This window comes from Verticillium nonalfalfae (genome assembly GCF_003724135.2).
Source record: "Verticillium nonalfalfae strain VnAa140/NRRL 66861 chromosome Unknown scaffold_201, whole genome shotgun sequence".
NCBI lineage: Eukaryota > Fungi > Ascomycota > Sordariomycetes > Glomerellales > Plectosphaerellaceae > Verticillium > Verticillium nonalfalfae.
This window is the reverse complement of record NW_021167426.1, coordinates 22319-38097: the sequence shown is the minus strand read 5'-3', so window position 1 is coordinate 38097 and position 15779 is coordinate 22319. Positions and strand designations below refer to the sequence as shown.

Sequence of the window (15779 nt, the reverse complement as noted above, 5' to 3'; positions counted from 1 at the left end):
CCCCCCTGCCCCAGGCTCGAGGCCTTCCTCCCCCACTCGACCCGCCAGCGCCGGTAAGCCAGACACAGCATATTGCGCAGCACCGACAGGGGCAATTTCAGCTTGAAGCCAGAAGATCAGACATGCCACCCAAACGCCCCCTTCGCATCTTCTGCTTCGGCGACTCCCTGACGGCGGGATACTCTGGCTTCGGGAGCTCATACACGCCGTACTCGGAGGTCCTCGAGACGAAGCTCGCCGCCGCGTTTCCAGACGCCGACGTCCGGGTGCATGAGAATGGCATGCCGGGCGACATTGTCTCCGCAGAAGCGTTCAACAGGCGACTGAGGGCCGAATGTCAGTGTTTCCCATCTCCCCGGCCTGTGATTGCACAGCCATCTTGAATGAATGGCATGTGGACTGAAGCGCCTTATCACAGTGGACGAGGCCAAGATGCCGTATGACTGGGTCCTCATCCTCGGCGGCACAAAGTACGTCGTATTTCATCTGTCATCATGTCTGGCCCCCCGGGGGATCAGACCTGGGAAGGGGCTTGCTGACACGCGCAGTGATATTGCGTACAAGATCGCCCCGGAGACCATCGTCGACAATCTGAAGGAGTCGTATCGCATCGCGCTCGACAAGGGGAGCAAGGTCCTCGCGCTGACGGTGCCGCAGACGCATGCCAGGGCGCGGTGGGTAGTGGATGCGCGGCGGGCGGTGAATGAGGGCATCATGGCGTATGATGACCCGAAATCGTGAGTTTCTTCACATCACTGTATCTTTTTTTTTCACCCCCAGCATGCCCCTCGCGTTGCTCAGCCTTTTGTTGACTACATCCACTACGCCGAGTCCGCCATGGGCAAACGTACTTCCCATTGCCGACTGCCCTTCCAACTGCTGCCCTTCCTCCCCCCGCCCTTTGCCCCATCGCAGACCGTTGCCAAACCCCGGCAAGATGACTGACAACGACCCCAAAAGCTACGCCTTTGACCTCGCCTCGGCGATCCCCTACTTTGCGCTGCCACCCCCGAAACGCACCCTCTACTGGGACGACGGTGTCCACCTGACGCCCAGCGGCTACGAGTGGATGGGCGGCCACGTCGCCGACGCGCTCATCAAGATCATGATCGAGGAGGCGACTGCGGCGGCGGCGGCTGCTGCAGGCACAGGTGCCGGCGGCAGCCAAGGGACGCGGCGTGCCAGGAGGATGCTGCGGTACGCCAAGGACGAGCTGCTATTTGAGGAGGAGACGGGGGATCCGAGCCTGATTCACGAGGGCTATGTCATTGTGCGGCTGAAAGACTTGAATTGAACGGCTGCTGCCCTTTTTTTTCTGTTCCTGCCTCTTCTTCTCTCTGAACGACTCGCTACCCGGCCATGCTGTGTGTGTGTGTGCCGTCGTTTCAATCGTGGCCCGTTTTCCATGTACACATGGCCGTCTAGACGTGAACCAGGCCAGGCCTCATGATGCTTTTGTTTTCTGTTCTCCTCGTCCGTGATGCGCCGAACACCGACCCCCTGAACGCCTGTGTGCCCATTTTCCCTATGATGATGCGTTGACATGGTTTCGCCTGCTTCACACGAGGAGGTTCTTCGCCACAAAGTCCTGTTTCATAAGAGATGATTAGATTCCTCCGCCGGCAGCACAGACACGCAAACAGGGCACTCACGGGAAACTCCTTCTGCAGGGCATTGGTGACGTTCTCGACCTCCTCGGCGACGCTCTGAATGTTGGCGTCCCACTGGCGCATCTCCTTGCCGACGACGACCTCGGCGCGGCCGCTGCCCTTTTGGCCAGAGGCCTCGCCGCGCTCGAACCAGATGATGCGGTCCATCTGGTCGATGCGGCCGACGAGGCGGCCCTGCTCAATCATGCGGGCCGTCGTCTCCTCGGCCTTGTCGGCGTCGAGGCCGAGCAGGACGCCGAGGGCGTCGATGCCAATGTTGGCGTAGAGGCGCGAGGCGCCGAGGAGGTTGTGCTCGACGACGGCGCGCGCGAGGACGGTGGAGCCGTCGGCCGTGGTGGCGAGCTGGTGGGGCTGCAGGCCCTGGGCGAACTTGTCGACCTCGCCGCGGCTCAGCAGGCGGTCAAAGTGAATCTTCTCGAGGATGCCGAACTCGTCGAGGGCGGCGGCGCGTTCGTCCTTGTAGAGGCGGCCGAGGGTGCGGGCGCGCATGGGGCCGGCGGGGGCGAGGATGGCGCACTTGACGGCCATGCTCAGGGTGTGCAGGCGCTCGTCCTCGGCAATGGCGGGCGACAGGCTGATGTCGTGGTAGCGGGCGCCGGCGTTGAGGAAGTCGCGCTTGGCGTCGTAGACGCGGGCCTGGCTGAGGCGGAAGTGGAGGTCGAGGTCGCGGGCGTCGTGGGGCTTCTCGTCGGCGACGTCGTGCATGATGTTCTTGAGCTTGTTGACGTACGTCTCGGCGGCCGTCGTGTCGTCGACCTCGAGGTAGTTGCGGGCGATGCGGATCCAGACGCGGGCGCGGTCGGCGGGCGAGACTTTGCGTTGGGAGGAGTCGAGAGGCATCTCGGCGAGGCACTTGGCCGCTTCTAGGAAATCTTCGTTGGCCTCGTGGGCCGTGGCCATGAGGTCACGGATCTGGGCCGTCTCGGCGAGGTAGGATGAGGGCTGCTGGGTTGTGAAGAGGTGGAGCAGATGGGCGCCGACATCTTTCCACATGTCATGGTTCTCGAGACCTTGGAGGGTGGCGAGGAAGGACTGGAGGAGGGCTCTTGTGGTGACAATGCCGAGAGAGGAGTCGAAGAGGGAATCGAGGATGGCCTTGAGGTCGCCTGTTATCGCGGCCGGAGAAGAAAGGTTCTTGATGCCGGCGACGATAGCCTCGAAGGCGGCGGGCTGGTCAGAGGCAGAGCGGGCCTCGGCGAGCTGCTCTGCAACTTTGTCCGAGGGCGCCATGATGGCGGTGTGTATGTGATTGATTTCGTTCGTCTCGAAGAAGCTTGGTATCGGTGTCGCGTGTCAGATGGAAACAGTCGCGGCGGTATGGCTTGCAGCCGGCTGAAGTGGTGTGGTCGTGATGGGTCGTCGTCATGTGAAGCGAGGAGTTGAAGGTCCCAAGGTCGGTGTGGGGTAGCTGCACCTGCCTGAAGCTCCTTCGGCGTGCGGGGCATCAAGAGGTCCTGCCGCTGCCCCTCTGATCCTGGTTCCTTGACTGTAGCAGCATCTATCTCCCTGAAGTGCCCCCTGGAGTGAGACACCTAAAATGAACGACAACCTTCCATCCTACAACTACAGGACCACGCATTTGGATTCGCCGACAGCTTCTCTGCCTCGTCAGGCCAATGTCAGAATCGCCTCACTTGTGGGCTGTGCTCTATATCCATCACCCAAATTGACACCTCGCAGCCATGATACCAGAGGATTCGAGCTCGAATACAACCTCAGGCTGACGGCGGCACAGACCCTAGAGTGCCAACATCACCTGACGAGATATTGCCTGCATTCAAAGAACCAAAGCCTCACCTACCCTAGGTAGCCTCCATCGCTACTCCCGAGAGACACCACTCTGCAACGATCAGCAATGTATGCGCGCAATCTGGGCAATCCCCCGCCAAGGCACGCCCTTCAGCAAGGAGCCGGATCCTCCCTAGCGAAGACCGACGCACGCAAGCTGCTGCATCGGCCATGTCATCTGCGTCACCTCCTCTTCCCGGTGAACCCCATAATGTGGGACGGAGTGGCTTTTCCGTAACCTGAACGTTCAAGGGCTTATTGCGAGCAAGTTTCGCTGGCTCTTGATTGGCGACCCCGACATGGTCGACCAGATGTTGCACGAGGCCAGGGTGAGGCTAATCTAGGATGGCAGAATCGTGTTCAAGCCGAATGTCCATGTATCCGCTTCGGAGCTATATCAACTCCCGGGCTCGTCTCGTGAATCGTACAACACAGTGCTCTTGACAATTCGTCGAGCTCAATCCTTCTTCAGCATCACAGAGCAAAGATTTGCTGCCTTGACATTGATCGTATCCCCAACCCACACTCGCTCACGGAGCCAACTTGAGTCGCCACGATGAAGCCCACGCTTCCGCTGTCGGCGCTGTTCGCCATGGCCGCCGCTACGGCCCCCGCCAGCGATGCTCCGGCCAACGACACGCGCCCCGTCAACTTTGGCATGGTCCTCTTCACTGGCTTCCAGGCACTTGACGTCTTCGGGCCCCTCGACATATTCAACATTCTCTCCTTCTCCCAGCGCATCAACCTGCACATCATCGCGCCCACCCTCGAGCCCGTCCACACCTACCCCCCCTGGAACCTGGGCGTCGGCTCCCGGTGGTCCGAGTCCGTCAATCCTACCCACACCCTCGCCGACCCGCCCAAGGACCTTGACGTGCTCTTCGTCCCTGGCGGCGCCGGCACCCGTGACGCCAACATTGCCGAGGTGACCCAGATCATCGACTACGTCCGCGACGTCTATCCCTCGCTCCAGCACATCCTGTCCATCTGCACCGGTGCCGGCATCCTCGCCCGCGCCGGCGTCCTCGACGGCCGCAACGCCACGACCAACAAACGCGCCTGGGCCCAGACGACGGCCCTCGGGCCCGCCACCAACTGGATCGCCAAGGCCCGCTGGGTCGTTGACGGCAACGTCTACACGTCGAGCGGCGTCAGCGCCGGCATCGACGCTGCGCTGGCCTACGTCTCGGATATTTGGGGCGAGGATGAGGCTGTCCGCCTCGCCATTGGCGCCGAGTACAACCGCGTGCTCGACCCGGCTGATGACCCCTTTGCCGCGCACTGGGGGGCCCAGGACGTGCCGCCCGTGAGGGAGGCTTGCAAGAAGCACTGAGCTTGGTGTACTGCTTTGCTCGTTACGCTGTTGTCATGGGTGAGGTTGTCATGATTGAGTGCCCAGCTTTCCCATGAGTGTTGCTGGAACAAGCGGGGCTCTTGATGGTTTTTCTTCTCGTACGTGTTGCTCGCAAGGACGTGATCAGGCGATGGTGTAAATGAGGTGTATGATGCATCATGTTGACAAGAATTTGGCCTCGAGTTATACGGTTTTTCTAAGCGCTCAAGGTAAAGATCGAGGATCTGACATGAAAAACATGACCATTTGCGCTGGGTCTTAACTCTATGATGGGTACGAAATGAGCGTAAAGTACTGGTGGAAGGAGCTCCTATTGACAACCCTCCTGTGATTTCCGAACATCATTCAATGAGTGACTGTTGAGACGCGATCCCTCCCGAGAGCCGAGTGCAACAGGCAAGCAACCTGCACTCTTTCACAACCAGGCCGACACAAATGCAAAGAAAACGAGGCACGAAGAAGCAGAAGGTTGTCTCCACTAGTATTTCACTATTGGTGTACAGAGTGGCATATCGGGTATCTCGTTACCGTGCACGCGCATGATACACATCAGCCCACAATGGCCTGATTGTCGACGCACCACTGCGTCCCGTCGGCTCTGCTCGGGACCACGCGCGGTCCCGTCCTTCTGTCGAAACAAATGCCGAGCCGTCTCCTCTTGCTCTCTTTACAAGCTCTCCCGCCCCGGGTCCCGTTCGTCCTGCAACGTTTCAAGCTTCCACCGTGGTGCAACTTTTGTTGTTGTCGCGTGTAGCGCTCTCCTGCCTTTGGTGGACAGCCTCAGTGCTCCAGCACGACAGGCTTCCCGCTCTCCCACGCATCGAGGCTGTCCCGAATGTTGACCCAGTAGCGCAGGCGCACAGCCTCCCTCTTGGCGGCCTCGAGGTCGTCGCCGTGAAAGGCGGCCTCGAGGACGTCCTCGCTGGCGCGGATGCGGGCGTCGTTGACGGCGCGCAGGCCGTCGAGCTCGGCCTCGGTGGCGGCGTCCTCAATCTCCTCGCGCGCCTCGAGCACGGTCAGCAGCAGGCCCGGGTCGCCGTCGACCTTGAGCGTCTCGTCGTTGGCGACGTCGGCGCCGCGCAGGGCGAGCAGGTACTGGGCGCGCAGCAGCGGGTTCGAGAGCGTCTTGTAGGCCTCGTTGATGCGCGCCGACGTGGCCTCGGCGCGGGCTTTGTGGGCGGCCGGGTGCAGGTCGGGGTGGGCCTTGGCCTGGAGCTGGAGGAACTCGCGGCGCAGCGTGCGCTGGTCGATGGGGAAGTGGCCCGCGGGCGGCGGGCCGGAGGGGAGGGTCTGCGGGAAGAAGTCGTAGTGGGTCGTCGGGATCTTGGACTGGGAGGGGGATGCGTCGGCAGCGGTGGCGGAAGAGGAGGAGGAGGGGGAGGAGGAGGATGTCGAGGGAGAGTCGGGTTTTGTGAGGGTCGCCGTTCGGGAGAGCCAGCGCGCTTGGGGGCTCGGGGTTGGTCTTTGGACGGCGAGCGTGGCGCGAGGCGCGGCGAGTGATGTGCTCGAGATGCTGCGGCATGCTGGTGCCACAGGCGAAGAGGCAGTCTGTCGATGGCACCGAGCGCAGAGGCGGGCGGTGGATGTGACGTGTGTGCGCATCATGGATGGCGAGGGGAAAGAGGGCACAGGATGGATGCCTGGCGGTAGAAGAGTGTGTGGGTTGAAAGGGTGATAGTATCGATTTCCAGAAATGGCCGTGGATCTGTTGCAGGGAACGCGAGGCTCGACGAGGCTATACTGGATGGGGTCAGAAGGCTGCGATGTTGGCGTGGTTGTGATGCTTCTGAGAGCTCGGCTTGCATTATCGAGAATGACGAAGACGGGGGGCTTTGGATGCCCATGACGCTCCACACTTTTTTTCTTCGGCGCCTTGGTGCTCGTTGTCGATTGCCGCCTTGAGCCGACAGAGTCCGACGTCGGATTCTGCTGACATAAGCTGATGGGTGCCTTGGGGAGGCAGAGTACCTAGTGGAGGCACATGTACTGTGGAGTGCCAGGAGTATGTACTGTAGCAGCAGTAGCAGCAGCAGCAGCAGCAGCAGCAGTACCACCATCATCAGCAGAGCAGCACTGCAAATGACCTACGAACGCCCAACGACTCGCTCTTGACCAGCCAGGGCCCCATATTGTGACCCCCACATTGACCCCCAACCACCCTCCCCAGCCGGTCCCTCTCTCTCTCTCGCGCCCCCCATCTCAACAACCCCACGGGACAATTGCCGCCGAGTCAATGGATTGACGGATCGTCTCTTCTTTCCTCGAGGCCCGGTCCCGGGGAACGCTTCCACCTTGCTCTCACTCCATTCAATCGAATCGAACCGTTTGCGGGCAACAGAAAACATCATAATGGCGACCATCTTTGAGGCCGACGAAGGTGAGTGACGGACGGCTCTCTCCCCCCATGAACATCATCACATCATGGACATGCACCCCAAACAGCCCGACTAACTCGACCAGTCGCCAAGCACAACACGCCCGAGAGCTGCTGGGTCGTTCTCTACGGCGACGTCTACGATGTGACCGACTTCTTGTCCTCGCATCCCGGCGGCACCAAGATCATCCTGAAGCTCGCCGGCAAGGACGCCACCGAAGAGTACGACCCCGTCCACCCGCCCGGCACCCTCGAGGAGAACCTCAAGCCCGAGGCCAAGCTGGGCAGGATCAACCCCGACTCCATCACCAAGGCGGCGCCTGTCGTCAAGGCCGTGTCGGCTGCTGACGACGCCAACGCCCCTGTCCGCCTGGAGACGCTTCTCAACCTCGACGACATTGAGGCGGCGGCGACGAAGCGTATCTCGACCAAGGCCCACGCCTACTATTTCTCGGCCGGCGACGACCTGTGGTCCAAGAGCTTCAACAACCGCGTCTACCGCCAAATCCTGCTGCGGCCGCGCATGTTCCGCGACTGCACGCAGTGCGACCCTTCGACCACCATCCTCGGCCACAAGGTCGGCCTACCCATCTTTGTCGCCCCCGCTGCCATGGCCCGCCTCGCCCACCCCGACGGCGAGGCCGGCATCGCCCGCGCCGCCGCCCGCTTCGGCGCCATGCAGTGTGTCTCCAACAACGCCTCCATGACCCCCGAGCAGGTCGTCGCCGACGCCGCCGCCGGCCAGGTTTTTGGCTGGCAGCTCTACGTCCAGAACGACCGCCGCAAGAGCGAGGCCATGCTGCGGCGCATCAACGCCATGCGCGACCGCTACAAGTACATCTGCCTGACCCTCGACGCCCCCGTCCCCGGCAAGCGCGAGCTTGACGAGCGCCAGGCCTTCGTCGGCGACGACGCCCCCGCCATCCAGTCCGCCTCGAACGCCAAGGACGCCTCCGAGACGCGCCCCGGCGGCGGCGGCGTCGGCCAGCAGCTCTTCTTCGGCACCGCCGCCGACCTCACCTGGAAGACGACCCTGCCCTGGCTCGCCGCCCACACCGACCTGCCCATCGTCCTCAAGGGCCTGCAGACCCACGAGGACGCCTACCTCGCCGCCCGCTACGCGCCCCAGGTCAAGGCCATCATCCTGTCCAACCACGGCGGCCGCGCCCTCGACACGGCGCCGCCCGCCGTCCACACGTTGCTCGAGATTCGCAAGTACTGCCCCGAGGTCCTCAGCCAGATTGAGGTCTGGGTCGACGGCGGCATCAAGCGCGGCACCGACATCGTCAAGGCCCTGTGCCTCGGCGCCACGGCCGTCGGCATCGGCCGCGGTGCGCTCTACGGTCTCGGTGCCGGCGGCCAGGCCGGTGTCGAGCGGACGTTTGAGAGTGAGCCCCTTGCCTTCCATTTACTCCCCTTCTTTTCCTTCTCCTCACGTTCGTACGCCCGGGGATACATGCTGACATGCACCACAGTCCTGCAGGCCGAGATGGAGACGTGCATGCGCCTGCTGGGCGCAAAGACTGTGGCGGAACTCGGTCCAAGATTTGTGAGCAGTTACCTTTTCTTTGGGCCCATGTCCTTGACAATACTAACGTTCCACTTCAGATCAACTCCCGGATGGTCGAGAGGGATATCTACGATGGCGAGCCAGGGCTCGACAAGGGCGGCCTGTGGACAAAGTCGAAGCTTTAGATCTTGTATTGAACCAAAATGTCATTTGCCGTTTTCCATGTTCGTTTGGCACTCTCATGGCTTGAGTTTGAAACCAAGTCTGCACGCCTCCGCTGCCTGTTCGTGTATCGGCCCCGTATCTTGGTCAGCGGCAGCGACCATGCCCATTCCATGCCGCATCTCTCCAGCCATCTATCCGAATAGACCTCACGCCCTTGATCTCGTGCGATTGAAGAAGGCTGACTCGCCTTGTCCGTGCAGACCCTAAAAGTGTGACAAAATACCGGACAGGTGCGACGAGTCAATGGACTGTCTGAAACAGTTGACCAATAATCATCCGTGTTAACAGGTTGTTTGTCGTTGTTGAGAGCACTCACGATCGATGAAGTTTTCGGAACCAGCCCAGTGACAGCATCAGACTACACAGCCCAGGCACGCCAGCCTCATCCTGCGTGTTGAGGCCTTCATTCAATTGAGTGTGACGCAAGACAAAAGATAGTGCTGACCACCAGACAATCCTCTGGCAAAGATCGTCTCGATCGCCCAGCCTAGGATCACCTCACAGCATCACCACCGTTTTTCTCACCAAGTAGTGCGCCTAAATCGCGGTTGCCGCTAGGCTGTGTTCGCTGGCGGTGCCTCAAAGGCGCGGCAGCCCGACGTCACACAACCTGATCGCAGCCGCAGCTGACGGCAGGAACGTCAGCACTCTAAGACTGGGAGCTGCATATTAATAAACATGCTCTCTCCCCAGGCACCGAGTCCGCGAGATCACTCGATCGTCCACTTGAAGACTGTAAACGTTACCTCAATTCACCCCAAGGCGCATCTGAGATACAAAACCATGTTCGGCAGAGACGACAGCCACAACCACATTGATGGCGCTGAGCCAAAGAAGTCCCTGTACCAGCGGTTCAAGGACCGCAAGAAGGGCGGCGAAATTTCCGAGGCGGACGTGGCCAAGTACACGGGGATGAGCAAGGCGCAACTCGCGGAATGGGCCAAGGACAGGCCAGGCGTCGGGGGCCAGCAAGCGGCCGGCAAGATCAACGCGGGGGAAGCGTCGGGGTTCGCTGGCATGAACGCTGCCGATGGGTACGCCATAGGGATTCGAGGCGAGGGCGAGCCCAAAGGCCTCCCAAGGAAGCACAGTCAGTAGTAGTCGACGAGTGGCTTCATATTTGGTTGACGAGATCGGATCAGGTAAGAAGATGGTGTGGTAAATGGTCTCGTGCTTCACGTGCGTTGTTGCTCTCGTGGATGCGTGTCGACGGATCACTGACTCGTCTGGCGTTGACAGAGGTCGAGAACGAGGGCAGCCAAGACGAACAGGATGGCTGATCGAGCAGCTGAACCACGGGCGGGCGAAGGCTGAGTACTTGTCACATGTCGAAGACAGGGCAAGACGGATTAAGTTTGGTCGTGTCGAGCCAAGCAAAGTGGAAGTGAGATATTGGCTGCTTGACCCATGTTGGGGGGGAGAGCATTCACGATGGGAGGCGCCGATGTGTAATGCCACCCACCACAACGGGCAACCTCTGACCCGCAGGCAAGAGTGTTCGGGGGCGCTGCAGGGCGTAGGGCCTCAAGCAGGGAAGAGGGGCGGCGGCGGGCAGGAGGGGCAGGAGAAGGGGGGGTGGAGGTACCCAATTGTAAGAAGATAAGGTAGCTAAGGTAAGCAGCTAAGGTAAATGGAGGAAGGGCCTAACAGCAACAAGGAGCTCCACTCAGGGTGCACCTGGCCCGTTTCGCCAAGTACAGGGCAGAAGATCCAAGATGTGCAGGCGACACCTGCTGCTGTCGCTGCTGTCGCTACTGCCCATTGCCTGCTGCCCGTTGGTCGAGCCTTCTTTCCCGGCTGGTCTCCCCGCAGCGGGTGTGCGGCACCTTCCCCATGTGCCATGCAAAGTAGCAAGACCAATTGCTGGGCGCTCTCCTGCCCCTTGTCTGACTTGTCTGAGGCGAGATGCGCTAACCTGTGGACCACCCAGCGTTGGGGAGCTACGCAAAGCCCACTACCCGTTCCGCCCTTCCATCGTTCCATTCGAATCCTTCCCCTGCCCTTTTCTCGCGCCTCTCGTTCTACTCTTGTCTGCTTCGATTTTTGCCTCTGACTGTCCGCCACGGCGCCGTCACCGGCGTGTCCCAGTCTGTGCCATCCCGCTAGACTAACAAGTACTACAGTAGCACTAAGCACAACGTTAGGGACCTGGTTCGCCCAGGCACCTTACTCGTGAGGCCCTCCTCTACCTGTCTTTGGCCAGACTCCGAGACCACGATAGGCCCGATCCAAACCGTAGCCAATCTCGAATTTCGTCCAATGCCTCATCTCCGAACTCCGCCGCCTGGCCCTGATTTGCCCTCAGGCCTACTGCCTTTCTTCCTGGTCGAACTGTCCGCGCATTCAGATCTCGTGCCACCCTCTGGCCCGTCACTCGCAGCGCGCGCAGTGCGCAACTCGCGTCTCCCGGATCTGGTGCCTTGCCCTGTCCGACCCATTTCTGCCCCCCCCCCCTGCTGTCCTCCCCCCTTCAGGTTTCTCATTGCGACTCCATCGTGAGACCCACGATCCTCTTCGGTTCTGCGCTCTTCGGGATCAGAATCCGCTTTACCCAGGACACATTACTATCCATGCACACGGTCGAGTGGACTCTGGATGGGCCCTTCAACCCAACAAGAAAGGAACCATTGTGTCCACAGTCCCCAGTCTGGGCAGTCTGGCCGGGCCATTGTTGAGGGCGACCATCTTGCCGTTGTGTTGCCCCTCCTTCCTCCCATCTGACGGACAACCACCCCCTCACCGACACAATGTCTAAACTTGGGATCAACAGAGCAGCGTCAAAGGAACGCCACAGACATCTGTCGGCATGCAAAATTATCATGTGCTTCTTCACGAGATGCCGAGGGACTACTTAGTCAATACAGCCAGCACTGACAGACAGCTTCTGTGCGCAACTGGCCCCCCCTGCATCGTCTGCGCCGTCTGTAAAGTGACAGGGGTCTCGGCGGACGTTCCCTGCCACCCTGGCCCTTTGCGCAGGCAATAATGCGGGGGGATTGCTTGAAGATGGTGTCGAGCAGGTTCGGTGTGCTGCCCAATCGGGAAACCCATTCCCGGCCCTGTCTCGTGAGTGGATGGCAGTTGGTCGACGACCTTGCCCAATGCGAAGATGAGTGCGAACGACACGGGCAGAATGGGGCCAGGCGCCTCCTCCTGTCGCTCCTTTTCGACCGTGTGTTGGCGCGCGCTGGTATAGTCGGGACAGCGGACGCCAGCTAAGACACGAGACACCAGACGAAAAAAAGTAGGCGAAAAAAAGAACTAGGCATGTGTCGTGCTTGTCTCCCCCCCCCATTCCACTTCACAGAAGCCCAGGAGCATGTGGCGATCACAAAGCTACTACGCACTACCAACGCGGCCCTTGCACTTTCACCTGCTACGTTGTACCCTTACAGTGAAGGAACGTACCAGAGGCCTGACAACAAGAAGCTCGTGCCTTTCTTTTCTTCTGATTTGGTAGGCAAGCAGGCCCATACAACACAAATCCAGCCAGGCGCCCCAGACGCATCCCCGTCCTACCCCGGATGGATCTCTGAAATCTCCTCGCAGTGCATACCCATCCTGTTGTTGCCATCTAGATATTAAAGTCCCCCAAGGTCCCACCCCCTCTCGTCTCGTTCTTCCCCTTCCTCCCTTGTCGTCCGTTTTTCCTTCACTGGGGCTTCCATCTGCGAGTAAGAGACGCGAGTCCTGCTGTATCAATATTCACGACAACGTCAGCACATACTCACACACACATACACACCCAGGCCCACTGTCTCATCGTCGAAACTCACACACAATGTCGGACAAGGTTCAGATGGCTCAGCATGAGCAGCCCATTGAGAAGCGTGGCAAGCGCAAGTCGTGCATGCGACACTGCGCCAAGTTCTGGTGGATTTACCTCCTGGCCTTCATCGCCATTGTTGTCCTCGCCGTCTGCTTGATGTAAGACGGGCTACCTGTTCTGCCGCGCCTCGCTTAGCTCCATTGCTGACCCTGCCACAGCATCTTCGTGGCCATTCCCAAGATCGCCCAGAGCAAGCTGGACCACGCTGAGCTCACTGTTGATGGCATCATTGTCACCAAGACCGAGGAGGACAAGTTCAACATGGCCATCAACTCGACCATCCGCTCCAAGGGCGGTGTCAAGGCCAAGATTGCCCCCTTCGCCGCCGTCATGTACCTCGAGGACATTGAGTCGCACATCCCCTTTGTCCACCTCGATTTCCCCGAGACCGAGTCCGTCAAGATCCAGACCGTCAACACCACCCAGGAGGTCACGATTCCCGACATGGATGCCTTCACCACCTTCAACACCTGGCTGCTCGGCAACGAGACCCTCCGCGTCACCGTTGAGGGCAAGACCCACGTCAAGGTCAACGGCATCTCCAGGAAGTACGGCGTCACCTTCAAGAAGACCATGGAGCTCACTGGTACGTTACGCCTGGCCCTGCTGATTTTCCGGGATCGGAGAAAAATACTGACAGAACGTAGGCCTGAACCACTTCAAGGGTCTTGCCGTCACCTCGAACCGCGTCAACATTACCCACGACGACAACGGCGACAACTTCTTCGGCTGGGTTGACGTTCCTAACCCCTCCGTCTTCACCATTGAGATTGTAAGTCTTTTCGACGTGCTTTTCTTGGCTCCAGGAGAAGGCACCTCCTAACATCATCTTTAGGGCAACGCCTCCTTCCACACCTACTACAACTCGTCCAGCATTGGTACCGCCTTCCTTGACGACCTCTTCCTCTACCCCGGTATCAACAACGTCAGCATGCGCGCCAACATCAGCACCGCCCCCGTCGTCCGCGCCATGAGCTCCGAGCCTTCGTGCGACACCGGTATCGTCGACTTCCAGCTTGGTGGCCGTGACGTTTTCAACAACGGCGAGGACCTTGCCTACTTTGGCAACGCTCTCAGCGCCTCCAACCTCACCGTCCCCATTGAGTTGGCGACGGCCTTTGAGAGGGACGTTGGTCTCACCTTTGAGTGCTAAATCATTCAATCATCTGCCTGTAGTAGAAAGTGTGCATATGTCTGTTTATTAATGAGGAGGAAACCTTGCATGTGTGGGACTATGATACCAGAAGAAGAAATTGACTCGTGGCTGTACCACCATTTACAACCCATTCGCTCTTTGCTTGGTGATGAGATGGACTGTGACAAAGTGTTGGACTGTGCGAACCTAGGGTTGTCAGTGTTACCCCAGACGGGCAACCAGAATTCCGGGATTGTCGGCGAGACATGGCTACATGGCCCGGATAGGCTTGGGATTGCTAACGACTTTCGGCTGCCCGTTAGCGTGTCACGTTGGTCAGCCAGATCCGGTCGACTACGACACCCTGACGCAGTGCGCGCTGATCATCAGTTGTTGGTCGCGGCGCACCTCGGCCGCGCTTTGGTTCCGAGCACCGCGGGTGCAACTGGAGCAGTGCGCACCGTCAAGCAAGAAGTCAAAATTCTGGCGAGCTCTCCCAATTTCCACCCTTCCCTGAAGCTACCCACCGCATCATTATCACATCAGCTTGACGGGGTTGTATGAGACAACAAGTCGCTCCGTGAAGCCGTTGATGCGTTGCGCATGCCATGATCCGTAGATGCTCGTCCCGCACGCTATCAACGTCCTCGGCATGTCACATGTGAAAAGGGACACCGGATGCCTCATCCTGTGACCCTAGTCCCGGTATATCCTACTGCACACGACATTCGATCCTCGGGATCTCCCCCATTCTCCCCACACGCCATCCTTTTACCAAGCCCCAGCTTTCCTCTTGCTACCCCTCAACCCCCCCGCCTCACTCCCGCTCCCCGGCGTGCCCCCACCACTGCTCGCTGCGACGAAATCGACCCCCGTCCGCTTCCCCGCGCTCCTCTCCGCCTCCCTCTCCTTCCTCACCCTCTCCTGACTCAACCGCAGCGGGCCCCGGAAAGCCCAGTCGGGAAACCCACGGCCTTGGCCGCCATCGCCGTCGCCGTCGGCAGCGGCCCCCGCAGGATCCCACGCGCCGGCCGACAGCGTCGTGGCGTACTGGGCGCGCGGGTCGTCGTCGTGCCCGAGCCCGACAAAGCCGAGCAGCTTGTCCATGAGGGCCGGGTTGCGCAGCGCGGCCGAGGCCGTGAGCTTGGCGTTGAAGTGGACGCCCTTGCTCTTGAGGTCGAGGAACTGCTGCGTCTTGGCCGTCAGGGCGGGGGGCGGGGAGCCTGGCGGCGAGGGCGGTATGTCGAGGTTTGGCGTCGGTGGCAGCGTGAGGTCGCGGAGCAGGGCGCGCGAGGCGGTGTGCGGGGAGACTGGGCGGGCTGTGGCGGCGTGCTGCGGCGCCGAGGGCGAAGAGGGAGGGTGGGAGGGCTCTGGGAGGTACGAGGGCGCGTCTGCGTCGGGGAGGGAGGGGCCTAGGGGCACGGAGTGTTGCTGGATAGGACCGATGGGCGGTTCCTCGGGGGCTGGGGCTTGTGGTTGTGGTGGTAATGAGGATGAAGGGGTTGGCTCTGGTTCTGTGGGTTTGGAGGAAGCGTTGGCGGGTTCGGCCTGGTGAGATTGTGAGACGCTGTTGTTGACGGGGGGCATTCATGGAGAGGACTTACCTTGACGGCCTCGACCTCGTTATTCTCTTCATCGTCCTCATCGCTGCTGTATCCGACCAGCAACGCCATTTCGAAGGGGTCCTTTGCGTCAGGATGGCCCTGGATTTATGTTCTGAATGAGACTCGGATGTTGAAATGATACATCGACAAGGTGTTGTTCCGCGCAACGTTGTCGTGTGAGACGGTCGTTGACATGAAGTCGAGTGTGAAAGTTGCGCCACAGCAGGTAGGAAAGTTGCGCCCCACCCACTCACTCTCCAGCCACTTCGGATGGTCTCCCAAAATTCAGG

At 60.2% G+C, this 15779-nt stretch overlaps 9 protein-coding genes across 9 annotated transcripts; 6 read left to right on the top strand and 3 right to left on the bottom strand.

Moving 5' to 3' along the window:
- Nucleotides 1-122: 122 nt before the first annotated feature.
- Nucleotides 123-741, top strand: D7B24_003669 (uncharacterized protein; the record flags this gene model as incomplete). The annotated part of the gene is made up of 3 exons (XM_028637856.1): nucleotides 123-336; nucleotides 419-470; nucleotides 549-741. The coding sequence occupies 3 exons, from the start codon at nucleotides 123-125 to the stop codon at nucleotides 739-741; spliced, it is 459 nt and encodes a 152-aa protein (XP_028490618.1).
- Nucleotides 742-937: 196 nt separating this feature from the next.
- D7B24_003668 (uncharacterized protein) lies at nucleotides 938-1294 on the top strand (the record flags this gene model as incomplete). The annotated part of the gene is made up of 1 exon (XM_028637855.1): nucleotides 938-1294. One exon carries the CDS (start codon nucleotides 938-940, stop codon nucleotides 1292-1294), a length of 357 nt encoding a protein of 118 aa, XP_028490617.1.
- Nucleotides 1295-1421: 127 nt separating this feature from the next.
- Nucleotides 1422-2900, bottom strand: D7B24_003667 (uncharacterized protein; the record flags this gene model as incomplete). Its single annotated transcript, XM_028637854.1, has 1 exon — nucleotides 1422-2900. The coding sequence occupies one exon, from the start codon at nucleotides 2898-2900 to the stop codon at nucleotides 1422-1424; it is 1479 nt and encodes a 492-aa protein (XP_028490616.1).
- A 1114-nt stretch (nucleotides 2901-4014) lies between these two features.
- D7B24_003666 (uncharacterized protein) lies at nucleotides 4015-4791 on the top strand (the record flags this gene model as incomplete). The annotated part of the gene is made up of 1 exon (XM_028637853.1): nucleotides 4015-4791. The coding sequence occupies one exon, from the start codon at nucleotides 4015-4017 to the stop codon at nucleotides 4789-4791; it is 777 nt and encodes a 258-aa protein (XP_028490615.1).
- An 801-nt stretch (nucleotides 4792-5592) lies between these two features.
- Nucleotides 5593-6417, bottom strand: D7B24_003665 (uncharacterized protein; the record flags this gene model as incomplete). Its single annotated transcript, XM_028637852.1, has 1 exon — nucleotides 5593-6417. The coding sequence occupies one exon, from the start codon at nucleotides 6415-6417 to the stop codon at nucleotides 5593-5595; it is 825 nt and encodes a 274-aa protein (XP_028490614.1).
- A 744-nt stretch (nucleotides 6418-7161) lies between these two features.
- D7B24_003664 (uncharacterized protein) lies at nucleotides 7162-8881 on the top strand (the record flags this gene model as incomplete). The annotated part of the gene is made up of 4 exons (XM_028637851.1): nucleotides 7162-7189; nucleotides 7255-8574; nucleotides 8662-8735; nucleotides 8795-8881. The coding sequence occupies 4 exons, from the start codon at nucleotides 7162-7164 to the stop codon at nucleotides 8879-8881; spliced, it is 1509 nt and encodes a 502-aa protein (XP_028490613.1).
- Nucleotides 8882-9704: 823 nt separating this feature from the next.
- On the top strand, nucleotides 9705-10235 carry D7B24_003663 (uncharacterized protein; the record flags this gene model as incomplete). Its single annotated transcript, XM_028637850.1, has 3 exons — nucleotides 9705-9955; nucleotides 10054-10063; nucleotides 10161-10235. 3 exons carry the CDS (start codon nucleotides 9705-9707, stop codon nucleotides 10233-10235), a joined length of 336 nt encoding a protein of 111 aa, XP_028490612.1.
- A 2467-nt stretch (nucleotides 10236-12702) lies between these two features.
- D7B24_003662 (uncharacterized protein) lies at nucleotides 12703-13903 on the top strand (the record flags this gene model as incomplete). The annotated part of the gene is made up of 4 exons (XM_028637849.1): nucleotides 12703-12848; nucleotides 12909-13336; nucleotides 13398-13522; nucleotides 13586-13903. The coding sequence occupies 4 exons, from the start codon at nucleotides 12703-12705 to the stop codon at nucleotides 13901-13903; spliced, it is 1017 nt and encodes a 338-aa protein (XP_028490611.1).
- A 753-nt stretch (nucleotides 13904-14656) lies between these two features.
- D7B24_003661 (uncharacterized protein) lies at nucleotides 14657-15558 on the bottom strand (the record flags this gene model as incomplete). The annotated part of the gene is made up of 2 exons (XM_028637848.1): nucleotides 14657-15433; nucleotides 15490-15558. The coding sequence occupies 2 exons, from the start codon at nucleotides 15556-15558 to the stop codon at nucleotides 14657-14659; spliced, it is 846 nt and encodes a 281-aa protein (XP_028490610.1).
- Nucleotides 15559-15779: the final 221 nt, after the last annotated feature.